This window comes from Sprattus sprattus (assembly GCF_963457725.1).
Source record: "Sprattus sprattus genome assembly, chromosome: 9".
NCBI classification, from domain to species: Eukaryota; Metazoa; Chordata; class Actinopteri; order Clupeiformes; family Clupeidae; genus Sprattus; species Sprattus sprattus.
The window spans coordinates 22,690,234-22,716,358 of record NC_137928.1 but is presented as its reverse complement, the minus strand read 5'-3'; the positions used below and the strand labels follow the sequence as shown (position 1 = coordinate 22,716,358).

The following is a 26,125-nucleotide window of genomic DNA, read 5'->3' as shown; positions in this document are numbered from 1 at the left end:
TTTTTCTGTTGTCTGTTTATTGTGTTCTCTTGGTTTGATCTGACCTAACGCACAGACACACACAACACTGGGGAAGTCAGATGTTAGCCAGCAGACTGACACTGAGGTGAAGGGACAAGGTCTCACTGATGAGCACTGCATTGATTGTTGGAGATTGTTGTCAACACAAAAAGGTGTGGATTATTTAGAGGGTGCTGAAGGGTGGTTTAATGAACAAATACAAATACATTAATGTACCGATTGTAATCCAAACACACACACACACACACACACACACACTTTTCTGCTCCCCCAATCTCCTCAGTGTTTCTCTTGCCTTTGGTCCATTAGTATTCTGTGTGCATTGAAGTCTCTCCACAGTCCACATCATGTGACCAGACCACTCTACGCTCCCCCAGTGCTTCTCAGCCACAGCTGGATTGTGAGATGGTGTATAGCTATACCTGAGCTCAAGTGACTGTGTCCGTAATGCACGTATATATGGTCCAAGGTTGTAAAGAGCTGACGGTCCCTTGATGTTAAAAGCACGTACACCCCCCTCTCCTGAGGACAGAAATTGCTTTCAAAGACTTTCCTTCCTTTCTTTTATTGACCTCATGGCGCGACTACACGCAAGCACGCGCCTAATTGCTGCATAAGTAGATTTGTCGAACAGAGGCACAGTCTTTTGCTGAGTGCAGAGTGAGGTTGGTGCTGTTTGTGGCAGGGCCGGCTGCATTGGTCTGAGTTTCAGTGATGCAGGCATGGTTGGACATAATAGGGGAGAACCAGGTCGAAAGGAACATTTTTTAATTTGTAATTTATAAACAGAAAACAAGAGAATGAAAGATAATATTTTGTGACAAACAACCTTTATCCGTCCTGTGTTGAATACAGCTCATTTACAGAACAACAATATAGCCTTATGTATAGGTTATAATGTATACCTAGGTTGACGAAAGAACCGCTATGTCCTGAAATCAGTTGGACTACTACTGGGATGTCACCCTGGGGTGGACAGTTGGATAGTGGTACAGTTGTAACACTTTTGCATGATCTGTCTTTTTGCAAAAAAAAATGGTATATTGACATTTTCATTTTAACACATATGCAACATACATTTTTCGTCCCTATATTTACCTTGGCGGCAGCTGTAACTTGTCGAGGACAGTTGTAACAGAGGCCGAGAACAACTGTTACATGCCAGTTTAAAGGGGCAATCTAAACTTGACATCAACAGCCATGCATTATTCAAACTAAAATAGTGGTGGATAAGGGTGTTTCTGTAAATTGTAGTCTTAGCAGAAATATGTCTGTGAGTTCCATGGCATGTTAGACACAAGCTGAGAAATTAAGCAAGTTACAACTGTCCTTGGGGTACTACTGTACCTGGTCTCCCTTATGTGGGGTGGGTGACTTAATTCAACATGAAGAGAAGCAGAGCTTCTGGCCTAAGTAGGTCAGGTAAGTAACCAAGTAGGTAAAGTTAATTTCTATCACACAAGAGCAGGTACAAAAACTAAAGGTATACAATACAAATAGTGCAAAAAGTGCAAACTTAGTGCATACAAGTTATTCAAATGCCTGTCTTAACAGATATGTTCTTAACTGCTGTTTAAAAGAATCCACAGAATCAGCTAACCTTAAAGGTATGGCAGAACATTCCATAGTTTAGGTGCTACGGCTCTGAAAGCTCAATCACCACGGGTCTTTAGGGGAGTGTGTGGGAGAGACAGTAGATTTAACGTATCTGACTTAAGGAAGAGAGCTGATGAGAGGAGAAGATCAGCCACATATGCAGGGACTTGACTGTGTAATCCTCTGTAAGTAAGAGTGAGATTTTTTGTAATTAATACTAAACGCAACAGGTAGCCAGTGAAAAGATATGAGTAGAGTGGTAACGTGAGACCATCTATTTGACCTAGTATTTGAAACAACAGATCTCAGGATATGATGGTCTGCTGTGTCAAATGCAGAACTGACAATCACCTGCATCAAGCATTGTGTTATCATAACCCCCCCCCCCCCCGGCACCATCCCCAGTGAGTGCTGTGGGGCTGCCGTCACAGTGAGCAGGCTGGAGCCTGATGCGTCCTGGTCCGATCAGGTTTCAGCTAAACTGAAATCTACACCAATATTAAAACAGCGGTTTCAGAGTTGCATATGAATTAATGAAACAGTGATGACATGATGGAGATTCATCACAGGCCAACCAGTGGCATATCAATAGAGAGCCTGAAACTGGGTCTGTGTGTGTGTGTGTGTGTGTGTGTGTGTGTGGGGGTGGGGGTGTGTGCGAATGTGTGTATATGTGTGACAGTGTACTCTCACCCGTATCCCTTCCCAGATCATCTCTTATGCATGATATCCCTGCCCTCTAGGGACAAAATGCCCTTATACCTTCGACTTAATCAGGTCACAAGAGTCCCACCTAGGTGCAGCACTCCACTGTAACATACGATAGGAATGTGATGATATCAGTGCTGTTCTCTGTTGCCTTCATCCACAGCCCTTCCCTCCTGTATCTTTCTTCATGTCATTCAACATCAGCTTGGACTGCCAGAAACCTGACAAACCAGTCAAAACATGACCTTTAACAAGGCATCTCCAGTCTCCAGCCCAAACAAGTCACACTATATGACTAATCAGCAAGAAACAAGGCACCAGATTCCCTCTACTGTCCACATGCCCGTATTCTGAAGTTACGTGAGTTACAGAGAGGATAGAATTAAAAACGTACTGTCTTTGGTTACTGGGTGAGTATATGAGAGTAGAGGAGGTTGTGTAGTTCACCTATTGAAAAATTGATAAGTGGATTATCAGTAGAATCTAGCAATTCTATCTGGGTAATGAAATAATGGAATCAGACATTCAGCTTATATAAAAATGTATTTTTATTCTATGAATATAATACTGTATATAAAACTTTGTACACTTTGATGGCTTTTCCTGGTTTTGCCCAAAGAGGTATGGAGCATTTTCTTGCTTCTTCACAGTGAGTTCACATCCCAGAGTGTCACAAAATGGTGCACAGTTTTGATGCTGCAGAAATGTGAGACGGCACGGAATCTTCTGGCAGCTTTGGGATTCCGTCCAGAACACTGAGTTTTGGCAAGCAGGAGAAAACGCTGTGGCAGAGCAATCCGAATGAAATAGGACAGTGAGAATAAATGTGAAAATACAGCACTTCTCTATCTTTCATGAAAGAACGCACTCTCTCTCTCCTTCTCTCTTTTGGTTTGTCTCACCGTGGTCGGTAGTCCTCCAGGAACTCACAGGGGTTGCGGCGCAGGGTGAGGGACTGAAGCGGAGTGGCGCCCAGCATGGCCAGCTCCCCCAGGGTCCCGATGCCGTTCTCAGACAGGCACAGGTGCTGGATCTGAGGCATCTTTGGCAGCTGGCGGATGGATGTCAAGTGGTTGCGGTGCAAATTCAGGTATTTGCATCTAAACCACAGAATATATTTTCAGGTTTCATGTTTAAAAAAAACAAACATGAAAGACGAGATGATCATTACTCCACAAGGGAGTCATGAAGAGAATCATCTGAGGGGAATTTAGGGAACTACAACACTGCATGACCTTCTGTACCTTGGCAGACGGACAGAGCTCAGGTCTCTGAGACAGTTGTCCACCAGCTGCAGCCTCTCAACACGGATCAGTCTCCTCAGAATCCGAGTGAAGTTCTCCAGCTGGTATGGATCTCCTAGGTCTTGGTAGGATAGGTTCAGCTCCTGAAATAGCATCAAAGATATGGGAGATATGAGATAAAATGAGACAGGGACATACAAGCACTCAAACAGATTTGTCAGATCATCATCTAGGTATAAAGGTTAGTAAAGAAGTTTTTTATTAATTCTACTCAACAATACAAAAACAATTTTACTCAACAATACTCAATACAGTGGTGCATTCAGAACAACAGTAAATATCTGCTTTGAATGACATGTGACGTTCCACACCACACTCACCACACAGTTCTCCCAGTTCTCCTGCAATCTCTCCTCCCACTTCTGTCCTTCGTCCTCCCTCCTCGTCCTCCTCCTCCCCCCGGCTCGCAGATCATTCAGCTCCCCACTCAGAATCAGCTCTTCCTCAACAGGCCCTGCTTGATGACGTCACAGATAACCATCTCCCATGTCAAAACAACACAGCCCTGATTCCACGTCTCTTAATTGGGTACACTGCCAGGCTGATCCGTGACTTAATTGCTTCCTACACAAGAGATCCGATCTCTACAATGAAACCTCATCTGTGCTAATTGCCTCCCATCAGTGTCACTGTAATGTGAAAATGCAGATGTGGAGCACGTTACAGTAGAACATTGACACAGTGATACATGTACAGGCCATTACCCTCTCTGACCCTGGGACAGGCAAGCTGGTCCCCACGGACATCACTTTCCTCCAGACGATGCCATGAGCTAAACCTAAACCGGTGGGATGGCAACTGAAACAGAAAACTAGAGTAAGCAGTTGTCTGTGGAAACTTTTAGAAATGCCTTCAAGCAACAAACAATATAGAACATGAGCATGTTTTATGTAGTTGTAACCATGGTAGTGGAAGCCCATAGACATGTTGTGCTAAAGTACACTCCGGGGTTGGTCTGTGACCTGTGTTTAGCTGACCCTTGGTGACCCCGGCAAAGTGCTTTTTTCCTGGTCTGAGGTCTGCATCAAATTTACATGAGGCATGCGTGGCCTAAAGCTTAAGCTGTGAGGAGTAAGCCTACACTCTATGGATGACCCCTCGCACTGGCTTTCATCGCAGTGTGACACCAGAGCCTGCCTATAGAGGTTTACCATTCATGTGTGTACCTGGGGTGAACAGACACACAAGTCATTCTCCCCAGCAATTCACATGGTGATGTATAATCTAGGGAATATGCAGTGTGAATGGGTGAACCAATGTCCAAGCCCATAAACCTCTGCCAAAATCGGGGGGAAAAGCAGGTGAGGGTCCATCTGACTTTGCAAAATACACTGAATTCCACCTGAATGAAAATCTCAAGCCTGAAACATTCTTGCATTGTATGACATGACATGACATAAATGCATCATAGTGTCAGACGGCAGGAGCATGATGATCACATGGATATCCCCAGCACAGGAATAGTTGAGGAAACAAACCACTTGTGGGGGTTTCGCTAAGGTAATTGAATAGGAGTAAAAGATGAACTCAGTTCCTGGCTACAATAATTTGAATTTGAAACAGTGCCTCTTCACGTGACTCACTCCGTCATCTGAACACACGCATTAGTGATGGTAGTCCCTATACAGTGCTACGAGGCATTACTTACTGGAGTGGAGACGATGCCAGAGTCTGGGCTCTGTTCCACTGAGAGAGGAGTGTGGGTGTCTCGGAGATCAGAACCGTGAGACGTGTGAGATTTAGGGAGACTGTCACTGCTTGTGTTCACTCCTGAGGAACTAAGGAGGAGGAGCGAGAACACAGGAGGGAACCAGGGAAATTATGATTTTGTAGCAATAATTATTACACACATGCAAAGACATACACACATGCATATGCACACACACACGGACAGGAGAAAAAGACGAAGAAAAAGAAGAAGGAGATATATATACTGTATACATACTTATAGGTAAAGAAGGGAACAGTGATCAAGGAAATACAACTCAAATGTTGTACTCTTATCAACTGTAAAGTATTTTTCAAGTAAATATAAAAAATACACCTACAACTTCTTAAGTGGTGGAATGACATATTTGCATTGTAAAATTCACGTATGTATGCATGTATTACTCTCAAATCAATATACAGCCGCGGAAAAAATTAAGAGACCACTTCAAAATTATCAGTTTCTCTGGTTTTACTATTTATTGGTATGTGTTAAAGTAAAATGTACATTTTAATTTTATTCTATAACCTACTGGCAACATTCCTACCAAATTTCAAATAAAAATATTGTCATTTAGATCATTTATTTGCAGAAAAATGACAATTGGTCAAAATAGCAAAATTGATGCAGTGTCTTCAGATCTCGGATAATGCAAAGAAAACAAGCTCATATTCATTTTTAAACTACACAATACTAATGCTTACACTTAGGAAGAGTTCAGAAATCAATATTTGGTGGAATAACCTTGATTTAAAATCACAACTTTCATGTGTCTTGGCATGCTCTCCACCAGTCTTTCACATTGCCGTTGGGTGACTTTATGCTACTCCTGGCGCAAGAATTCAAGCAGCTCGGCTTCTTTTCATGGCTTGTGACCATCCATCTTCCTCTTGATCACATTTCAGAGGTTTTTGATGGGATTCAGGTCTCGAAATTGGGCTGGCCATGACAGGGTCCTGATCTGGTGGTACTCCATCCACACCTTTACTGGCCTGGCTGTGTGGCATGGAGCATTGCCCTGCTGGAAAAAACACTTCTCAGAGTTGGGGAACATTGTCAGAGCAAAAGGAAGCAAGTTTTTCTTCCGGGACAACGTTGTACTTTGCCTGGCTGAGGTTTGTAAAAGACCATAAGGATTGAAAAAGCGGACTGGAGGTTCTTCTAAGTTGGTCTTCTCTGATGAGTCCGATTTCACAGTAGGTGCAAGACTCTCTGGCTTGTAGGCCTCTCCAGGTCTCCGTCTAACCATCAGACGACCATGTGTTGGGCAAAGCTGAAAATTGGACTCATCAGAGAAGACGAACTAGAAGACCCTCCAGTCCGCTTTTTTCAATCCTTATGGTCTTTTACAAACCTCAGCCAGGCAAAGTACAACGTTGTCCCGGAAGAAAAACTTGCTTCCTTTAGCTCTGACAATGTTCCCCAACTCTGAGAAGTGTTTTTTCCAGCAGGGCAATGCTCCATGCCACACAGCCAGGCCAGTAAAGGTGTGGATGGAGTACCACCAGATCAGGACCCTGTCATGGCCAGCCCAATTTCGAGACCTGAATCCCATCAAAAACCTCTGAAATGTGATCAAGAGGAAGATGGATGGTCACAAGCCATGAAAAGAAGCCGAGCTGCTTGAATTCTTGCGCCAGGAGTAGCATAAAGTCACCCAACGGCAATGTGAAAGACTGGTGGAGAGCATGCCAAGACACATGAAAGTTGTGATTTTAAATCAAGGTTTTTCCACCAAATATTGATTTCTGAACTCTTCCTAAGTGTAAGCATTAGTATTGTGTAGTTTAAAAATGAATATGAGCTTGTTTTCTTTGCATTGTTCGAGATCTGAAGACACTGCATCTTTTTTGCTATTTTGACCAATTGTCATTTTTCTGCAAATAAATGATCTAAATGACAATATTTTTATTTGAAATTTGGTAGGAATGTTGCCAGTAGGTTATAGAATAAAACAAAAATGTACATTTTACTTTAACACATACCAATAAATAGTAAAACCAGAGAAACTGATAATTTTGAAGTGGTCTCTTAATTTTTTCCGCGGCTGTATTATCAATCAGCAACAAGAAATAACAGAGTAAATAAATAAAAAAGTATTTTTGTATCCAACAGTTGGCATCACTGGTAAAAATTCGGACAGAAAATGAAGTAACATTAAATGTTCCCTGTACAAAAGAAAGGTCCCTTGCGAGCAGCTGAGGTTCCCTGAAACTGGAGACTGCAGCTACATCCGTTGCGCTGAAATTCTGACCCTGCTCTGTTACGTTTTTGGTTACCGTGAACTCTGCACCCTGCATCGGATTAAGCGGTCGCCATAACAGCGAGACACCTGAGCAGGTGTCACTGCTTTATAATACTAACATAATGACATCCTGATTAACATTGTGTCTCTAATTCAGTGTATTTTACTGACATGTCAACGGGCTATTTCGTTACTGAAGTAGTGAATTACGCTACAGCAAGCTCTGTGTAAATAAAATGACTGGACAAGATTGCCTCGACACTTCACGTATTAGCCTATAGAGATACCAATACCAATGACGCTTAAAAAACACTAAGGAAATATCATCACACTACTGCAACAAATCCACACACCTTGACCATAGGCCTACATGTCTATTACAATATGTCTTTAATCATCAAACTACGCTGGCTGTCCAAGAGAAAATACATTTATACAATCCAGTTCAACTTACCTCTCTGACATGTCCTACGACTGTGGCGATATCCAGTGGCATTTAAGACACGGCAGAAGCAGCGTTTTGGAGCGAAAGTGAAGTTTCCCATTGGGACAAGTTGTGCTGCCAAGAAGCAAGACTATTCCCGTAAACTCGCGCTGCTGACACAACGGAGCTACCTGCGAGTCTAACGAAGGTCAGTAGGGGCAGGCGCTGTTGCTTAGCAATGCTGTAAGTTATCCAAAGGTGGTGCGAAAAATGTGTCGGCAAGTATTTTGCAGGTAAGGCAGACAGGACAAAGCATTCTTTCATAGCAATAGAAAAGTTGTGCAATTAAATACGTGTTGTTGTGAGAGACAATAGGTGTAAAAGGGATGGTAAAAAAAATAGGCGCCCAATAAAGTCCTAGTCTATCAGGTTTTGTTTGCTCGTTTCCGTGCCCTTATAACTGATCCTGGATGCCTTTGAACTGGGGCTACATAGCCTACTTGAAATAGAAGGAAGTTAAAAATGCTACTCGTAGTACAGGAATGTGGAGCATACCACAGGTTTAGGGCTGGTGTTAACAAATTCTATCAACAACATTGCACAAGTCAAGTGGTTATTTAAATTAAATTACATTAATGATATTCCCTCACTTAAACAACATACTATTCCCATTGCATGCAGTATCAGTCTCTGAACTCCCTATCACCGCCCTCTAGTCTTTTCTCATAAGACGTAGGCCTTTAAGAAACTGGAATGACAGCTTGCCACACCAGCTCATGCTCGCGTTGTGTCATCATCACCCACGCCAACTAACCTTTAACTACCCTCTTGGGCAACATGAGTCCTTAATCAATATAGTGTGATGGCACCGAAATCAAGTTTCATTATATCTGGCTTCGTTTGATTAATTGCTGTGTGTTCACAATAGCTTAGTGTTATTAGCATACATTTGGTCATGACAATCACCACAACGACAAAATGGGTGTCAACACATTCGTGTTTATTTCTCAAAAGAGTGAATACAGCTGGTGTTCTATGTTCTTTTTAAAATTCCCTGTACATCAAATGCCACACTGGCATGATAACCTCCTTGCTGACCTGTATACATCTGCTCAATCAGAAACTCATAAGGCATATATCTCAGTTTAACTTTACTAAAAGCAATAACTTCAGGAAGTATGAAAGATATAGAGAGAAGAAGAAAGAGAGAGAGAGAATCAATGTAATTAAAGATTCCAAAAGTGATTAAATAGAATACTGCTCACATCTGTTTTCTAATAATTTCACAATAAATATCTACGTCCTATACGTGACACAGTAGCAAATATACAAGAAAAGATGAGTTGTAGCAGAGTATGTGTGCGCCTGGCCTATAAGGCTCCTACAGAAACACAGAAATGGAGGTTAACCCATGGATGTATTGTTTGTGTCCTGCTCCCCCACTGCTCAAGGTCACGCTGACCTTCACCTCATCCATATAATTCTAGCACTGTCCATTTCCCAAGTGGTTAAATCTTGCAGTATCAAAACACATCAGTTTGTATGTTATGGAGAATATTGTATGCGTTGTCATAAGGTTATAAAACCATGTCGAGTGATGACGGTGAGACTACTGTGCTGTGAGGTGGAGTGCTTTTGAGGCTCTGAGACTCTGAGACAGTACAAACACAATCAAGGTGTTAGGGACTTTATGCCAGAAGAGTAGTCCATGAAGATTAGACAGCGTCGAAGTCCTGGATGCTGGATTCGATGACTTCAGGGCTCAAGACTCTCCCCATGAAAATAATGGACCCTTGAAAAGAACAGGTAGATTAAGAAGAATAGGACTAACCTTAGAGCTGTTTTTTTTTAAGTGAAATGTTCTTTCTTTTCTTTTTCTTTTATTTTCTGGAGCATTGTTAGTTCAAAGTGGAGAAATGTTCTCTACACGAGTCTCCGGGGAGAAGTTAATTGGCAGAGGAAGCGGTACCTTGAGTTCAGGTAGAAAAAACTGTCACTGCCTCAGTTATACAAGCATGTGTTATGTGTTTCTAGGTGGCAAAGGCAACTGCTTTGTGTGTGTGTGCATGTACCGAAGCCCTTACCTGTCTTTCTGCTTCTAATGATGAAGAAGAAGGGGTGGTCTGCCATAACCTGGGGATATAGCACTAGATTCCTTGTGAGCGCAATCATACCTGCAGGATGGACATATTATCAGTAAGACTCCTCCTCAGTAAAAGACCACACGTCTAGCACGTCTCACATGCCCCTCTGTGCTATGGAGAACACACCCTTCACATACCCCACATATAAACCATAGCAAACAGTTAACAGAAGGGGGCACTGTAAGCATTTGCTGCTATCCATGAAGAATTCAGCAGCTATAAATAGTCAAACGACAGTGTTGCACAGCAAGACAACAGACGGGGTAAGTGAGCATGGAAAGAGTTGAGACGCAAGAGAATGCAAAGAAAACGCTCATGGCTTAGTGGGCTGAGATGAAGAGGCCAAGCGAGACAGTGAGCAATAAAGTGAGAGAAAGAAAGACAGACAGACAGACAGACAGACAGACAGACAGACAGACAGACAGACAGACAGACAGACAGACAGACAGACAGTGTTATATCTATATGCACGTTTAGAGTATGGAGGGAGGTGATTATCAAGGATGGCAGATTAAAGTGAGGCGTTCACCTGATCCTGCAGCACCCTCAGCCCCTTCCTCTGACACCTCCAGGTACGCCTTCTGCACAGCCTTCCCGATGAACAGATCCTTGCCATCTGAGGCAGCCAATAGGACACCACCATGAAAAGGAAGGAAAGAAGAACAGATGGAGAGTAGGGAAGCTGTCCTGGCAGCTGATGCTTTATCAGATGTAATTAACAAAACAGGCATGTGTGGTGCCTGTGAATGTGTTAGCGTGAGTTTGTGTGTGTGTGTGTGTGGTGCCTGTGAATGTGCTTGATCAAAGAGCCACTAAACGCGGAACAGGGCATTGCTTGGCGAGTAGACAGCATATAAGACAAGCTAGAATTATTTTGTATTGCCTCTATTTATTTTTCATTTTGATTGATGCATCATAAAAGATATAAAAAACTGCCTCATAGCATGTCAGCTCAGATTTCCTTCAGCTAGACTTCTCTTTCTATTCCATCATTGCATAACCTTTGGAGGGAGCCTATCATTAGAGCCTACCCTGTGGTGGGCCAGTGGAGCTGAGGGAAACGGGTGAGGGGACCAGAGCCACAGCAGATAAAAGCTATCAGGTAGTTATTTTTAGCTGAGGTATCAGGCATGAACCAGACTCACAGCGTTGCACTGCAGGAAGCAAGCTGCTGGCATTTCCTGTAATTAAACTGTCACTTCACCCTTCTGCATTGACCAAATACAGTGCATCTAGTTTGGTAGAGTTAGGGAGCATAGTGTTGTGTGTGTGTGTGTGTGTGTGTGTGTGTGTGTGTGTGTGTATGAGATGTTTATGTGGGCTGCATGTGTTTTTGTTGATAGCTACCGGCCATGTCAGTGGTTATGCCAGAGAGGTCTGCATCCTTGGTGAAAATGTTCTTGATGCCCAACTCCTGCAGTGTGTCCCGCAGGTCAATCTTCTGCTCCACCTTGAACCTGTCACACACACACACACACACACACACACACACACACACACACACACACACACACACACACATACACAAACAGAAACCTCATCCTATCAAACAATCAAAACCATGTTTCAAAAACCAAATTACAGGAACCAATGCACAAAACTGTAGGCAGGCAGTGCTATTCTCAATGGAGTTTTAATAGTACAGTTTCTTCTTTTGCCTTAAGCTAAGTACACTAACAAGATGGTTGTGAGAGTGGGTGAGAGTAGTGAATTGAGATTCAGGTCAATAGAGTTCTCTTTCATATCGCATTCTGCATTCCCTAAACTTTCTGAGGAACATTGAGTTCTTTCTTGGTTTGTAATCTGAACTACAGAATTAGCCTCATATATGCAGCCATTCTACACTGGTTGCCTCTCTTTCTTGGCAATCCTACCTAGGCAGGTACACCTCCACCTTCTGCCTCTTGACATTGTTGGCCCACTCCTCCAGCAGAGGGGCTTTGATGATGGGCTCAAGGGTGGCCAGTGGCACCTCCTGCCTGGGCAGCACAATCATCATGCCCATGTCTTCACCTTCGTAGGGCATCTCCAGCACCTGGTACACACCTCCAGCTTCTGCGCTGCCGTCACTGAACTCTCCTGTAGAGGGAGAGGGTGCTTTTAGCCCACTGAGGGGATGGAGGCGGTGTGGAGGGAGTGTGTTAGTGTACGACACTAGAGGTTACAATAGGACGGCAGGGCAATGATGAGACATTGAGGACATGCGTGAAGGTGGAGAGTATCGCTAGTCTGAGACTGAGAGTGTGTGAGTCCAAATGAGCTGGGCAGAGTTTGTGTGGTGTTCACTATGTGTGAGATTGTGTGGTGTTCTCAATGTGTGAGTTTGTGTGGTGTTCTGTATGTGTGAGATTGTGTGGTGTTCTCAATGTGTGAGATTGTGTGGTGTTCTCAATGTGTGAGTTTGTGTGGTGTTCACTATGTGTGAGATTGTGAGTTTGTGTGGTGTTCACTGCGTGTGAGTTTGTGTGGTGTTCAGTATGTGTGAGTGTGAGTTTGTGTGGTGTTCACTATGTGTTTTAGTATGAGTTTGTGTGGTGTTCAGTATGTGTGAGTGTGAGTTTGTGTGGTGTTCACTATGTGTTTTAGTATGAGTTTGTGTGGTGGTCACTATGTGAGTTTGTGTGGTGTTCACTATGTGTGCGAGTGTGAGTTTGTGTGTCGGTCACTATGTGTGAGTTTGTGTAAGTGAGTGTGAGTTTGTGTGGTGTTCACTATGCGTGTGTGTGTTTGTGTGTTGTTCACTATGTGTGTAAGTGTGAGTTTGTGTGGTGTTCACTATGTGTGTGTGTGTTTGTGTGTTGTTCACTATGTGTGTAAGTGTGAGTTTGTGTGGTGTTCACTATGCGTGTGTGTGTGTTGGTGTGTTGTTCACTATGTGTGTAAGTGTGAGTTTGTGTGGTGTTCACTATGTGTGTGTGTGTTTGTGTGTTGTTCACTATGTGTGTAAGTGTGCGTTTGTGTGGTGTTCACTATGTGTGTGTGTGTGTTTGTGTGGTGTTCACTATGTGTGTGTGTGTGTGTGTGTTTGTGTGGTTTACTATATGTATGTGAGGGCAGCGCATGTCTATAGGAACAAAATCAATAGGGATGGGTATGGGATATTTTGAAGATTTTTAGCAGAGTGGGGGCGGACGGATGTGTGCGGTGTGACTGAGCTCTGCGTGGTGTGTGGTGTGTGGTGTGAACATGTGGTGTGTGTGCGAGTGACTGTGTGGGGTATGTGATAGCTGTGTTAGAATCCAGCTCCTTATTGTGGTGATGAATGTAGGACAGGGTGTATTTGGGAGTCCACGCAGCAGGAGAGAATTTGCAAGCTTTCATGTTTTGTGGCAAAAGACAGAGAGCTAAAACAAAGAAACAGGCGAATGAGAGAAGCCAGAGAACAAGAGAGAGAGAAAGAGGGAGAGATAGAGAAGGACAGGGAGATAGAGAAAGAGAGACAGGGAGAGAGAGAGAGAGAGAAAGAGGGAGAGGGAAAGAGAGAGAAAGAGGGAGAGAGAGGGGGGAGAAAGAAAGAGGGAGAGAAAAGGAGAGAGAAAGAGAGAGAGAGAGGGAGGGAGAAAGAGAGAGAGAGAGCTAATCTAGAGCCTGGTTTGGCTCTGTAGTGCTCCTAGTACACAGGCACTCCATCCCAACTCCACACCACCCACTGCTGATGTGGATGCTGTAGCCCTCAGCTGCCAGGTGGCTTACAAGCAGACAGGGGAGAAAACAAATGGGAAGATCAGCTGTGGCAAGGAAAACAAGACTATACCAACACACAAACACACACACACACACAAACACACACACACACACACACACACTAACACACACACACACACACACACACACACAGCTGTGGAAGGGTGTGTGAGTGAATGTGTCAGAGTGAACACATACGCACATCCACAGAAAAATTCACATATTCACACTGCTATAAAAAGGGCACCAAAATCTGTCGTCTGATTTCTTTTGCCTCTGACTTTGGGCAGAGCACTCATGCAGATGAAGCAGCAGTGATATATGATGTGTCTGCAGGCCCTCTCCTCCATGCCTCCATGACTATCACCAGGGCAAGACTACAACACAATTATGTCGCTCCATCTTTCTGGAATGGAAATGGAGCCCTAGTGACTAGTGACTGTTTTAACGGCAGAGATAGTGACACAGACACTCTGAATTTAGTCTCTGCATTTTACCCATCCAGGGTAGTGAAGCACACAGTGAGGCACACAGTGAAGCACACTAACCCGGAGCAGTGAGCTGCCTTCAGCTGCGCCCGGGGAGCAGTGATCGGGGTTAGGTGCCTTGCTCAAGGGCACCTCAGCCGTGGATGTGGGCATGGGAGAGTAGTGCTCTACCACTTCCCTCGCCCACATTTTTCCTACTGGTCGGGGATCGAACACACACAGACATAGCCAAACACACACACACACACACACACACACACACACACACACACACACACACACACACACACACACACACACACACACACACACACACACACACACACACACACACACACACACACACAGACACAGACAGAGACACGCACACATGCGCACACATGCGCGCATGCACACACACACACGCACACACACACACACACACACACCCATTCACAATGTCTCTATCTCCATCATTCTCTCTGCCTCTCTCAGACATACACACACACACACATGAATGCACACATGCATACACAGTTCACCCATCAGAATGCTTGATTTAGAGTGCTGATTATATGCATGTGTGTCTTGGTAGCTGGCCATTGTCCTGGGATGCCTATGGTGGAGATCACGTGGTGTGAGCGATGTCTCCTAACACCCTCTAGTCTAGGTATTAGGGGTAATGTGAGCTTAGAGCTACTCGTGAAATGGAGGAGAATGGGGAGGAGATGGGATGCTTTAATATGCCGGAGCATGTGGCAAATTGGTCAGGTAAGAAGGGTTTAAATCTCCTACAAAGAGAAATTGGAGTGAGGCATGGCTATCAATCATCCCTTTGGGCTCCTGCTAAACTTTGTCTAGAAGTTGTAATTTATCAGCCCTTGAACACCAAAAACACTTTTCTCTTGTGGTTACAATGATATGATTTCAGCAAGTCATATGGCTCCCAGTCGCTTTGTTAAGAGAAGTTCAGTACACAATGCCTGAAGCTGTGGGGAAACCTCTCTACCTACCGCTACTATGCATCTACAATCATCCTGGAGGGGAAATGGAATGAATGGAAATTGCTACACTGCGTTTTGTGCATTCAACAAAGTAACCCAACGATGCAAATTTAATGAGCGACCGCTCCTGACGTTAAGCACCTGAGCGAGCACAACCCGTGCTTTTGTGCTTATAAATAAACATGATGTCAAATCAGGGCATTGGGTCTTCAGGATCTTCATCCCATATTCTGAATTTTCTGGGCACTGACCGTCTCTGGCACATCATTCCACTCCAGAGTAGCTTCTGGCATTTTTTCCAAATTACTGTTTCCCAACGATTTACAATTTCTAGGTGTCATACTACACATTCAACCTTTTTTATGACATTCATATTCTTTCAATCCACCCACTTGTCCTCCCCTCAAGAAGAATTATTCAAAACATATGTTTGAGTTTGCCACCTTTTGACTTTTCAACACCTCTCCCTCCCATCTCAAGAGACAGACAGGTGGTCATCCCGGCTGTCTCCGTCCTCCCCTCCACCTCCCAGACTTCTCCCCTGCACCCACCATAGTAAAAGTCCCCTTGCTGGTACATCATGAGGGTCTGGACCTCGCTGCCGTCATCCTTGCTGAAGGAGAAGGTGCGTGTGTTCTCCGGTCTGAACTGGTTCTTCCAGCTGCCACGGAAGTAGACAGCGTTGACCAGCGTCAGCCGCGTCACACTGCTGAAGTCGTCCGCCGACAGGAGTTCCCGGATTTTGCCTGCACACACCAGAGAGACGTTAATAAGACACTAATGCAGAGCATCAGCGCGTGTGTGTGTGTGTGTGTGTGTGGAGATTTAACCAGGTGGAATTCATATTCATCTCTCACTCCCTCTAAGCATCTTTCTCATTTAGAGAAATCCCAGGATTTCTCTGGCTGAGGGAATAAGGAGGATTATCCCCCAATTTTTAGGATATCAGAGAGGAAATTAGGAAATGAATTTAGGCCTACCAGAACGAGACAGCCAGCTCATGCTCAGCTTTCCATTTGGAGGAGATATTCGCTTTAAAAAAAGCAACTTTATTTTCTACAAGATCACGTTTTGTGAATGTCCTGATCAAGTCTGATGTCCTTGATATGTTTTCAAATGGTGGAAAGGTCAGTGCTTTCCCTTGACTGAAAGGTCTTTTGGCCCATCATTCTCTGAGACACAGCAGCTTACAGTAGATCAGCTCTGGCCTAGACCTGATATTGACTGGTCCGACACCAGACTCGGTCACATCTGATCCAGAGTCAGTTGCTGTCTGAGCTGCCTCCTTATCTACTCACTCTCGGTGTGGTTCTCCACCCAGCCGTTGATGCGCTCGGCCACAGCTGCCGACTCCCCGAAGTCCACCGTCTGGACCTCGGCCCGGAAGTATTTCTTCATGAGGTGGAGGAAGTCGGGGTTGAAGTGGACGCCCTGCTGCAGGAAGAGGGAGTTGGCCAGCTTCAGCACGTACTGCTCCTCACGGGCCGACAGCGCCTGGGTCAGGTTCCGCAGGAGGGAGAGCTCCTCGTCTGGAGGAGAGGATGGATGAATGGATGGGTGGAGGAATACATAAAGGGGCAGTGAGGGAGTGCCGTTTGGTTCGTAGCAACAGGCCATGCAGAAACCGAATGGTTTTGGTTGTCATGACAAAAGGACATGAACAAAATAGAAAATAGCTTTAAAAATTAAGTCACTGATATGCAACATACTTAAGACACACTTAATACTTATTGATGAAATTACATGAATTAAATGTAAAGCAAATGTCATGGAAACAGGGACTCCCAAACGAGCTGTGCGGACTGGTACTGCAAACGATCAATATACACCTATACCCATGTACACCAATGTACATAGCTGCTGGAGGTGGTATTGGTAGTGTTGGTTGTGTGTGTGTGTGTGTGTGTTTGTTTGATGACAGGTGCGTGTGTAAGCCATACCGTCTCTGAAGTGGCTGTAGCCCATGGCCTGTCGGATCTCCTCCAGGGAGCCTCCTCTGGCCCCCAGCTGCACCATGCCCAGGCCCAGCGCCACGCTCAGGGGGGAGAAGATGATGTTGTCGTCTCCCCCCGTAGCCTGCAGCTGGTGGTACAGTCTGACAGAGAACTCGGCGGTCACATCCTCGGGAACGTCCGTTGCCCGACAACCAGACATCCACAGCAAGAGCAGAGGCAGGAGTCCGAGAGGAAGCATCATCTGAACAAGGGGGCTCTAAGAGAGGAGAGGGAAAGAGACAGAGAGAGTGAGAGTGAGAAAAAGAGGGAGAGAGAGAGAGAGAGAGAGTCACACAGAAAGAGAGTGTGGGGTAGGGGTGAATGAAGGAGAAAACAGGAGCAAAAAAACAATCAGACAACAAATCCATTTACAACCATAAATGACCTTGATCCTAGTACCACATATCTAACAAGCAATCTTCACAAGGATAATGTCCTCCACAATGTCTGTATTGCTATACAGCTACCTTATCAAGTGTAATGCCCTCCACAATGTCTCTGTCATTTTGGGGGCGGTTGTGAAAGTGCCCGTAATGGTGTGTGGCTCAGCGGTTTGTGGGTCTGTGACTGAGCTCTGGCATCAGTGAATCTGCAGCCTCACCCAGCGTGTGTGCCATGAATGATTGAGCAGACTCCTCCCGAGCTCTCCTCCAACATCCTCTCCCCTCCCACCGCCTCAAACACATTACCCACAGCACTACCCCCCTTTGACTGGTTCAGCATTACTGATCTTTACTCTTCCCCTGTCATGCATACACACACTAGCGCATGAGAACACGTGCATACACACACGCACACACACACATGCACACAAAGACACCTTTTCACACACCAGCACTCCATCTCTCTACTCCTGTGCCCGTTGCCTGGCAACATTGTTTTCTGCACAAACAAAGCAAACAGGAGCGTGTGCTCTGCTATGCGTGTTTTTGAGCTGCAGGGTGGGGGGGGATGTGTACATGTGTGTGAGAGAGTGTGTGTGTGTGTGTGTGTGTGTGTGCAGGCACGTGTCCAGCATGTGTTCATTCCCTGTGTGTCCATACCTCAGCAATAGCTGCAGCCCATTGTCTGTCTGCTTGTTTACTGCGCTGTGTGTACAGTGAGTGCTGTATGCTTTCTACCTGGGCAGGGGCTTCCATTGACAGTGCTGACTACAATGCCATTGCACCTCAGTGGCCGATCAGCGCCACAGCTAACAGGGCCCCTTCCAGCCCTCTAGTGATCCGTGGCAACAGCAGTGTGACTTAAACATCCAGGTGCTTCATAGGTAACAGACAAAAATCTGTCAGGGCCCAAGGCAGTGAATGTAACCTGTGATCATAATGCCAGACGCAGCCATTAAGGAAAGGACTGACAGCAGCAAAAAAAAATGTAGATAGCTAGACATACAGCAGATCTGTAAAAAAAAGAGTTCATTGCCTTACAATCTATGATAGCACTGGACTGACAGCAACCAAAATAGATAGGCCATTAAAATCGTGTCAACTGCCACCTGTCCACCCTAGCTTAGCCTAGAACGTTCCTTTCATCTTTCTAAGGCTTACAGATACCTCTGTTCCTCATATCATATCTAGAATGTTCTGTCCCTGGAAAGGGTTCAGGCAGGTTGCTGGACACGTGTGTGCCACCTCACGTGGGCTGCCTGGTGCTCCCATGCTCTGTAAGAGGAGCTGTTGTTTAGCGGCTCCTTCCAAGGCTGGATGTTTTCCAGTCGTGACCAGCAGAGGAAAACAGCGGTGTGGGGGAGGCGGAGGAAGAGGAGGAGGAGGAGGAGGGGGCACACCTGAAAATATCCAACCTGTCTGATAGTCTTTTCTTCTCCTGTTGTTTTGGCTCACGGCGGCGGAGCGTCAGCCTGTGCTCGACCTGAATGGCGTCCAAAAGAGCTCTGACAACCCCGCTCCCACAGTCAGACCGAGAAACATCACAGGAGAGCCAACTTCTAAAATCTGCCTCCGTGTCAATCACACAGCCGCGGCGTGGAGAAGTATTGAAGCATTACTCATTCCTCACACTCACACACACACACACACACACACACACACACACAGGCATGCAGGTTTTTGTGATGAAAACAGAAGGTGTGGGTGTGAGGTGTCATCTTCTCCACACTGATCCACGCCTGCCAATCAGTTACATATGCACTTTGTCAGTCAATCAAGATCGCAGTTCTTCCATTTTTCTTGTTCCTGTTTCCTGCCAAATCCACCCTTCTCCCCAACACACACACACACCACCCAGGATGCATCGGTTCTAAATCGATAAGTATCTAACCAACATTCTAAAACTTCTATTCAGACCCAAATCTTAAAGTATCTAACCACCCCTGATGAATGCTACCAACCCCCACTCGCTAAAGATGTCTCTTGCTTCACGTCGCTTGAGAGTGCCCACTTTCCCTCTGCTCTCCCTGCGTGCGTAGGGACCCCCCGAGGCTCGCTTCACTCTGGGCCTCCATCTGCAGGCACCTCACATCGCCCCTCTGAGAGCGCCAGCACCAGCCATGCTCCAATCTGCCTCTAGTCCCTGGCCAGGGAGCTTCAGCGCAGGCCAAGCGCGCAACCCATGCTGCCCACTCTCTCAGGTCAGAAGTGACACCACGGCCTGCTGCTCACCGAGTGGGAGTGTGGAGACAGGTAGAAGAGGCAAGATGGGAATGGACAAGAAAGGAATGATGGTGAGGATTTGGGGATGGGTGGGGCTGTGGGTAGGGGAAGTGGATGTGCTCTACTCATCTCTCATAACCAGAGACACTCTCACACCATCTTTGCTTTCGGAAATGTGCTTGTGACTGTGTTTCCTTTCACAGTCGCTTTGCTTCTCACAGCACACTCATACACACGCAATATACACACAACAGCCCCCCCACACACACACACACACGCACAGAGGTGCATACACATGCACAGACAAGCCAACAGAACCATGGCAGCTAGTTCTCTTGTGACCTTCTTCTCTCTCATCTCCATCCCATCCATCAACCCCCCACCCACTCCAGACAGGACGGCCCAGATAGCACAGATACACTGACACCCCTTCCCTCTCCTCAGCACCTCTCTGTACCTCCAGTGGCAGTGGAGAAAGGAGTGATGTAGAGAGGAGGGCTGGTTGGGTAGCTAAAGAGCCATTTGATGGGTGACTGGAGGAGGGAAAGAAGAGTGGAGAGGAGAGGGGGGACGGGGAACGTGGGAGAGGAGTGATGAGAAAACAGGGGGCCTGCCACCAGTGCCGGTCAGGTTTAATTATGCTCTACTTCAGGGCTGACATAACCCTACTGAGCACTGGCTGAGTACCAGCCTCTCTGCCTCCACACAACACCACTACCAGAGAGAGAGGAAGAGAGAGAGAGAGAGAGAGAGAGAGAGAGATGTATGTCACTCTGTCTGCATAGAACACCACTACCAGAGAGGGAGGAAGAGAGAGAGACAGAGAGAGAGAGAGAGATGTATGTCACTCTGCTTCCATAGAAAACCACTACCAGAGAGAGAGAGATGTACGTCACTCTGTCTCCATAGAACACCAATACCAGAGAGGGAGGAATAGAGAGAGAGAGAGAGATGTATGGAAAAGAAAGGATAGAGCAAGTGGCAGATAAGTAGAACAGAAGGAGGAGGAAACAGAAGAAGAATGGGTAGGGTAGGAAGGCACAGAGGGACCTGAACAGAGAGCAGAGAGGACAGAACACAGGAGATAAAAAAGGAAACACAAGAGCTTACTAGGGGAAATATGAAGGGTGAGGCTGGCAGTGAAGGGAGTCCAGGGAATTGAGTGGAGAACAGGTGGAAGAGAAGGAGCAAAAAATAAAAGTACCACGGGAGAAACAGGTATGGCTGCAATGAGCTGTGGAGTCAGAAGAGAAATATGCATTCACACTAACAACACTGTGCCCCAGTCCTTCTTGCATTAAGCCTCTCATAAGCATGCTTATCCAGCCTAAACTAAATAAACTTGTCTGCGCTTTGTTTATAAGTAGCTCTCATAGTGTAGTCGATTACTAGATTACACTAGAATCAAATATATCTTATCGCCTTAAATAACATCCAGCAAGACATTGGCATGATGCTCTCTCTCTCTGTCTCTCTCTCTCTCTCTCTCTGTCTATCTATCCATCTGTCTATCTATATATCTTGTTCTCTCCAATTGCGTCCTCTTACTCCATCACTTCATCTCTTAGGAGGAGATAGCCAGGGTTTGCTAGGCTCCTGTCAGCTATGCTCCCGTTCCCCAGAAGTTAAAGCGGGCGGCAGAGGGTTTGATTGCCAGTGAGCTGACATAAAATTGGAAGCTGATGCATCACTCTGGTGTGGGTGACGCCTGCAGTCTTCAGGCGAGCAAGAGCCCTTCAAAGCATCTCAAAAGCTTGCCGTTGCACACATGGACGAACTGTGAGCGACTGCAAAAACTTACAAGTGGAAAGGTGTCAAATCCAATTATGTGGGCTAAAGAATATATGAACTCTGTGTGTGTGTGTGTGTGTGTGTGTGTGTGTGTGTGTGTGTGGTGTGTGTATGTGTGCATGCAATAATTGTATTGGTTCTTCTTTAACAGCCAAGAGCACAGTATTGTTAGACCAGACGTAACATTTAGGCTAAATCTAGCATGTTCTGTACTCTCTGACCTAATAAGAAACAGACATACAGTACGTATATATTAAAAAAACACATAGTAGAGTAGAGTAACTACACACACAGTCATTACCATCACATTGATCTGGAATTACACCATTGTTCTCGTCATCCCTCAGGGAGACCACATACATTCATGCAATCTCCCAGCTTAGGGACAGAGGGAGAGAGAGATGAAAGATGAAGATGAGAGAAAAGAGGAGGGAGGTATTGATAATAAGCTTGAATCTGTGTGGGAGAAAGGGGGTGGAGGAGAAGAGTGAGTGACTGATAGAGAGGGTTTGGTGGGGTGGAGGAGAAGAGTGAGCGCCTGATGGAGGAGGTGTGGGGGGGGGGACTTGCTAGGAGGGGCTGCGAGGGAAAGAGACTGGATCCTTGCAGCACTACCACTCGTCATGTTTGAGCAGAGGGCGAAATAAAATCACATATAATCCTCTCATGTTTGTTTGTCACAGAGCCAAAGGGGGTGTGCTGTTATAAATTAAAATCATGGTCAGTAAACTAATTCATGCCAGTCATGATATGCAGAAATACATGTATTTATATCAATTTGTGTCACTTTCCTTCTTTTCAGTCTCTCTCTCTAGACGGACATTCTGTATTGATGAAATATGACAATTTGCTCAACCTAAAGCTGCCTGTGTGCATGTGTGTGTGTGTTTCTGTGTGTTAGACAGAGAAATAGAGAGAACGAGAAAGAGAAGAGAGATGAGGAGAGAAAGCACACACGGGAAGTACAGGCTGCGTGTCAATGCCATGTGAAAGCATTGCAAATAACAATCAGCTGACTTCTCCTGCACTGACAGAGACACATTAACACTCGCTACGCTCCCCCCAGCCTGCTCTGCCTTCATCAGACACCATCAGTGGACCAGACCTCAAGTCCCTACTCACACCCCCACTAATCCCCAACCATAGCACCACTGCAAATACAAATCTAGGTAATGGCTTAAATACACTTCCCCTGGGGTTTAAACCTAATTAAATGCTAATCAATAGTAACCAGCTTAAGGGCTGAAATACACATACGCGTTTTTTAAAAATGGGACGCGAGCAAATGCATTGATTCCTATGGTACGGCGCGCTTTGCGTGGGTGCCCCTTCTCCACCTCGCGTTGCGTCTTTGTGGCGTTTTTTAGGTGCTCTTAAAAATTTAACTATTCTCAACTTTCCAGCGCAATGCAGGGAAGCGCACCGCTTCTGTTTTGGCCGCCGCACTTTGCCAAGGCGTTACTGAAGCGTTTCTGCCTGAAAAAAGACGCATATGTGTATTTCAGCCCTTACAAAGTTGAATGTGGAGGTTGTCACCCGACAGCCCTCTCTGCTAAGGTCTCAAGGATCATGGAATACATGAAGAATGAGGATGAAAATACCCATGATGCAATGCCTTATGTCACACCAAATCTGTCAGGTGCTGATTAGTGTTGTTTCTGCATTCTTCCATTCTAAGGTACAAAGGAATGGTTCATGCTTGTTGTCAGGAGGAGGCCTAGCATGCCAGTGTGTCAGTGGTCCGTCTAATTCAAAGGCACTCGTACAACTGTAATGAAACCTTTCTTTTGTTAGATTCCACACAGAAGCATAAGAAACTATGTAGAGCTCACTATGTGTCATAACAGGCATTGCCCCTATTGCGTAAATAATGAACCACTGGTTAAGTAATGAACCGGATGCTGTGGTCATGCGAGCTGCTCCAGGAATCCCGTGCCACTCCTCTCCTAAGGGGGTCACCAGGTTATTAATCCCTGCTAACAGCCACACAAAGAAAGGAGCCATTCAACCAGAGGGGAGCAGAGATTGCCTTTGCCACACCCATCCCACCCATCAACCAGATACCTGCTTGCCAAGGTTCCTCAAGTCCAAACAAACACAGCAGTGGAGGGCAGTATGTGGGGCAACGAACCGCCCTTTTCCCCATAACCCACATTCTCCACAACCTCAGGTGCCTGCTGTGGGAATGCTATGGCATATTTCACCTTTAACTGGATCGACTGCTATTTAAGGGTCAGTGGATGGATTAAAGACCTGCGTGCCTGTTCAAACCGCACCGAGAACATAGAGGAAAAAGGCCAGTCAATCCCTATGCAGCACAAAGGTGAGAGGGGATGTAGGATAATGCAGATGTTTGTTCCACATGTTGTTCTCCCTTCTGTGGCCCAGTAACCATGGGAAGAGGGCTTTGGTGTGGGGAGGGAGGGTGATAATGAGTGAAGGATTTCAGATCCAGCTGCCGGTCATCCCTGCAAATTAGCAAGTCGCCCTCCCCTGTGCTGCAGCAATCAATCCAGAGATCAATACCTGGGCTGATAGGTGCTGATCCACACACAGTGTGTGTGTGTGTGTGAATGTGTGAGTTCACGTGTGTGTCTGGGGGGAGGGAATTCCCAATAGTTGGGTCATTTTATATCAGATTGTGTGTGAGAGAGGAAGTTTGTGGTGACAATATTTCACCCTTCTCAATCTGAAAATAAACATTTTACATACACACACACACACTCTCTCTCTCTCTCTCTCTCTCTCTCTCTCTCTCTCTCTCTCTCTTTCTCTCTCGTTCTCTCTCTCATACACCCTTAGATGTTAATCCCACGGGCATCAGCATTTGAAGGACAAACCTGTTATTTCCCAATCTGTCAGGGGACAGGCTCTGCGATATAATTCCTCAGAATCCACTGGTGTAGATTACAGTGGTATAAAACAGGCTTTCAAGAAAAAGAAACGGTCATGCCTCTCTTGGCACACTTTCCCAATCCCCACACAGCCAGATGTGCACGCATGCGGTATGCATCATGCAGTTGTATCGCTCAGTGTTGCTCTGCTTGACTTCCAAGCATTGAATAATTGAAATGAAGTTAATGCAGATATGGCGATCTGATAAAGGGAGGCAAATGCTGATAACTATCAGAGAATTGTCACCAAGGCCACTGAGCAACCTATAACATTGCCGCGGAGGATTTGGACGAATTTTGAAGAGGAATATAGATGATATTGATCAAGATTAAAATGAAGATCTTCTCATTGTAAAGTCGATGAGATAAACAATTAATTACAATGTACCTATATGTAGAATGTACATATATGCCTACTCTGCTCCACAAATCAACAATTAAATACAATACGTTCTGTTTTTTCTTCATCGACGCTGTTTAATGTAGGCTGATGCTTTGGAGTGTAACGCCCCATGCACGCGCCTGAGCCTCTATTGGAGGAAGCGTTGGGAAATAGGCTATACACCTGATATAGCAATATAAGATATCTAAAAAACACTTTTGCAAAGATATTGATACAATTAAAAGGGGCTTTTAGTCTAGCCTACTTTCTTTTAAAAATCTGTGCATGTAACATGCATTCAAAGCCAACAACTGTGGTACTCGGTCTTGTTATGAAGAATAGATGCACGTATAAAAAAAGACAAATTGTGACATGAATGAGATGACTAAATATTTCAATAATAAGGCAATAATAAGGTATTACTTTTTTCATTCGGTGTGTCATCGATAACATCCTCAGGCAATAAAATGAATAAACTTGAGCTGCTTCAGTCCTCGCATATTATTCTGGATTACAACCTCAAAATATCTTGTGACTTGACACTGAGAATCTTAGCAGCATAAGGGATTTCAACACATGTTTGAGATAAAAAAAAAAAAATAAACCTTACCGAATTATATTGGAAGTGATGCTGTACTACGCGTGCGTTGCCTGTCTTGTCCTCTCCGTTGCCGCGGCAGGTTGCTCACACAGTTTAATATTTTCACAGCAGGTCCGTCCCTCTGCAGTTGTTGATTGGTTGTCTCCGATTCTATGGGCTAGCCTTCCTAGCTCACATCCCCCATAAGTTTCTTTTTCATTGTGGTTCCTGTTGAATGAGAATTATTTCATGTGACTGAGATGCAACATCCTCAGCTGTAAATGAAAGAATTATGTTTTGGATAACGAACGCTCAGAAAACATGTGAAGTAATATTCATAAAGCCTATTTTTCTCATCAGTAACAGTAGAGTGATTTGTTGAAACACCTGTCAATCTATTCGAGATGCACCAATCGTTGTTCCCAACACATTTAGCTGGGGCATGTAGTTTTACTAATCAGATATAATAGTGTCTACTTAAAGTCTCCACCTGTATAAAAGACTACAATTTGTCATTATTTCCTCTCACAACGCACAAGCTTCAAGTATGGCGCTGTCTGATTGGTGTTTACA

General features: G+C 45.2%; 1 protein-coding gene across 1 annotated transcript; it reads right to left on the bottom strand.

The window, feature by feature from the left end:
- Positions 1-9,270: 9,270 nt before the first annotated feature.
- LOC308370655 (neuroserpin-like) lies at positions 9,271-25,749 on the bottom strand. Its single transcript, XM_080845346.1, has 9 exons — positions 25,583-25,749; positions 17,246-17,516; positions 16,604-16,834; positions 15,857-16,051; positions 12,025-12,229; positions 11,498-11,607; positions 10,680-10,766; positions 10,091-10,180; positions 9,271-9,798 (listed from the first exon to the last, which is right to left on the bottom strand). The coding sequence occupies exons 2-9, from the start codon at positions 17,499-17,501 to the stop codon at positions 9,722-9,724; spliced, it is 1,251 nt and encodes a 416-aa protein (XP_080701472.1). The 5' UTR covers positions 17,502-17,516; positions 25,583-25,749; the 3' UTR covers positions 9,271-9,721.
- Positions 25,750-26,125: the final 376 nt, after the last annotated feature.

Excerpts from the sequence above, each read along its gene's own strand:
- LOC308370655 (XM_080845346.1), bottom strand. The coding sequence starts at position 17,501 with ATGATGCTTCCTCTCGGACTCCTGCCTCTGCTCTTGCTGTGGATGTCT. Across the intron at positions 16,835-17,245 it reads CTACAGCCACTTCAGAGACG|ACGAGGAGCTCTCCCTCCTG; the intron begins GTATGGCTTACA and ends CCTCTCCTCCAG. Across the intron at positions 10,767-11,497 it reads CATAACCACTGACATGGCCG|ATGGCAAGGATCTGTTCATC; the intron begins GTAGCTATCAAC and ends TGGCTGCCTCAG.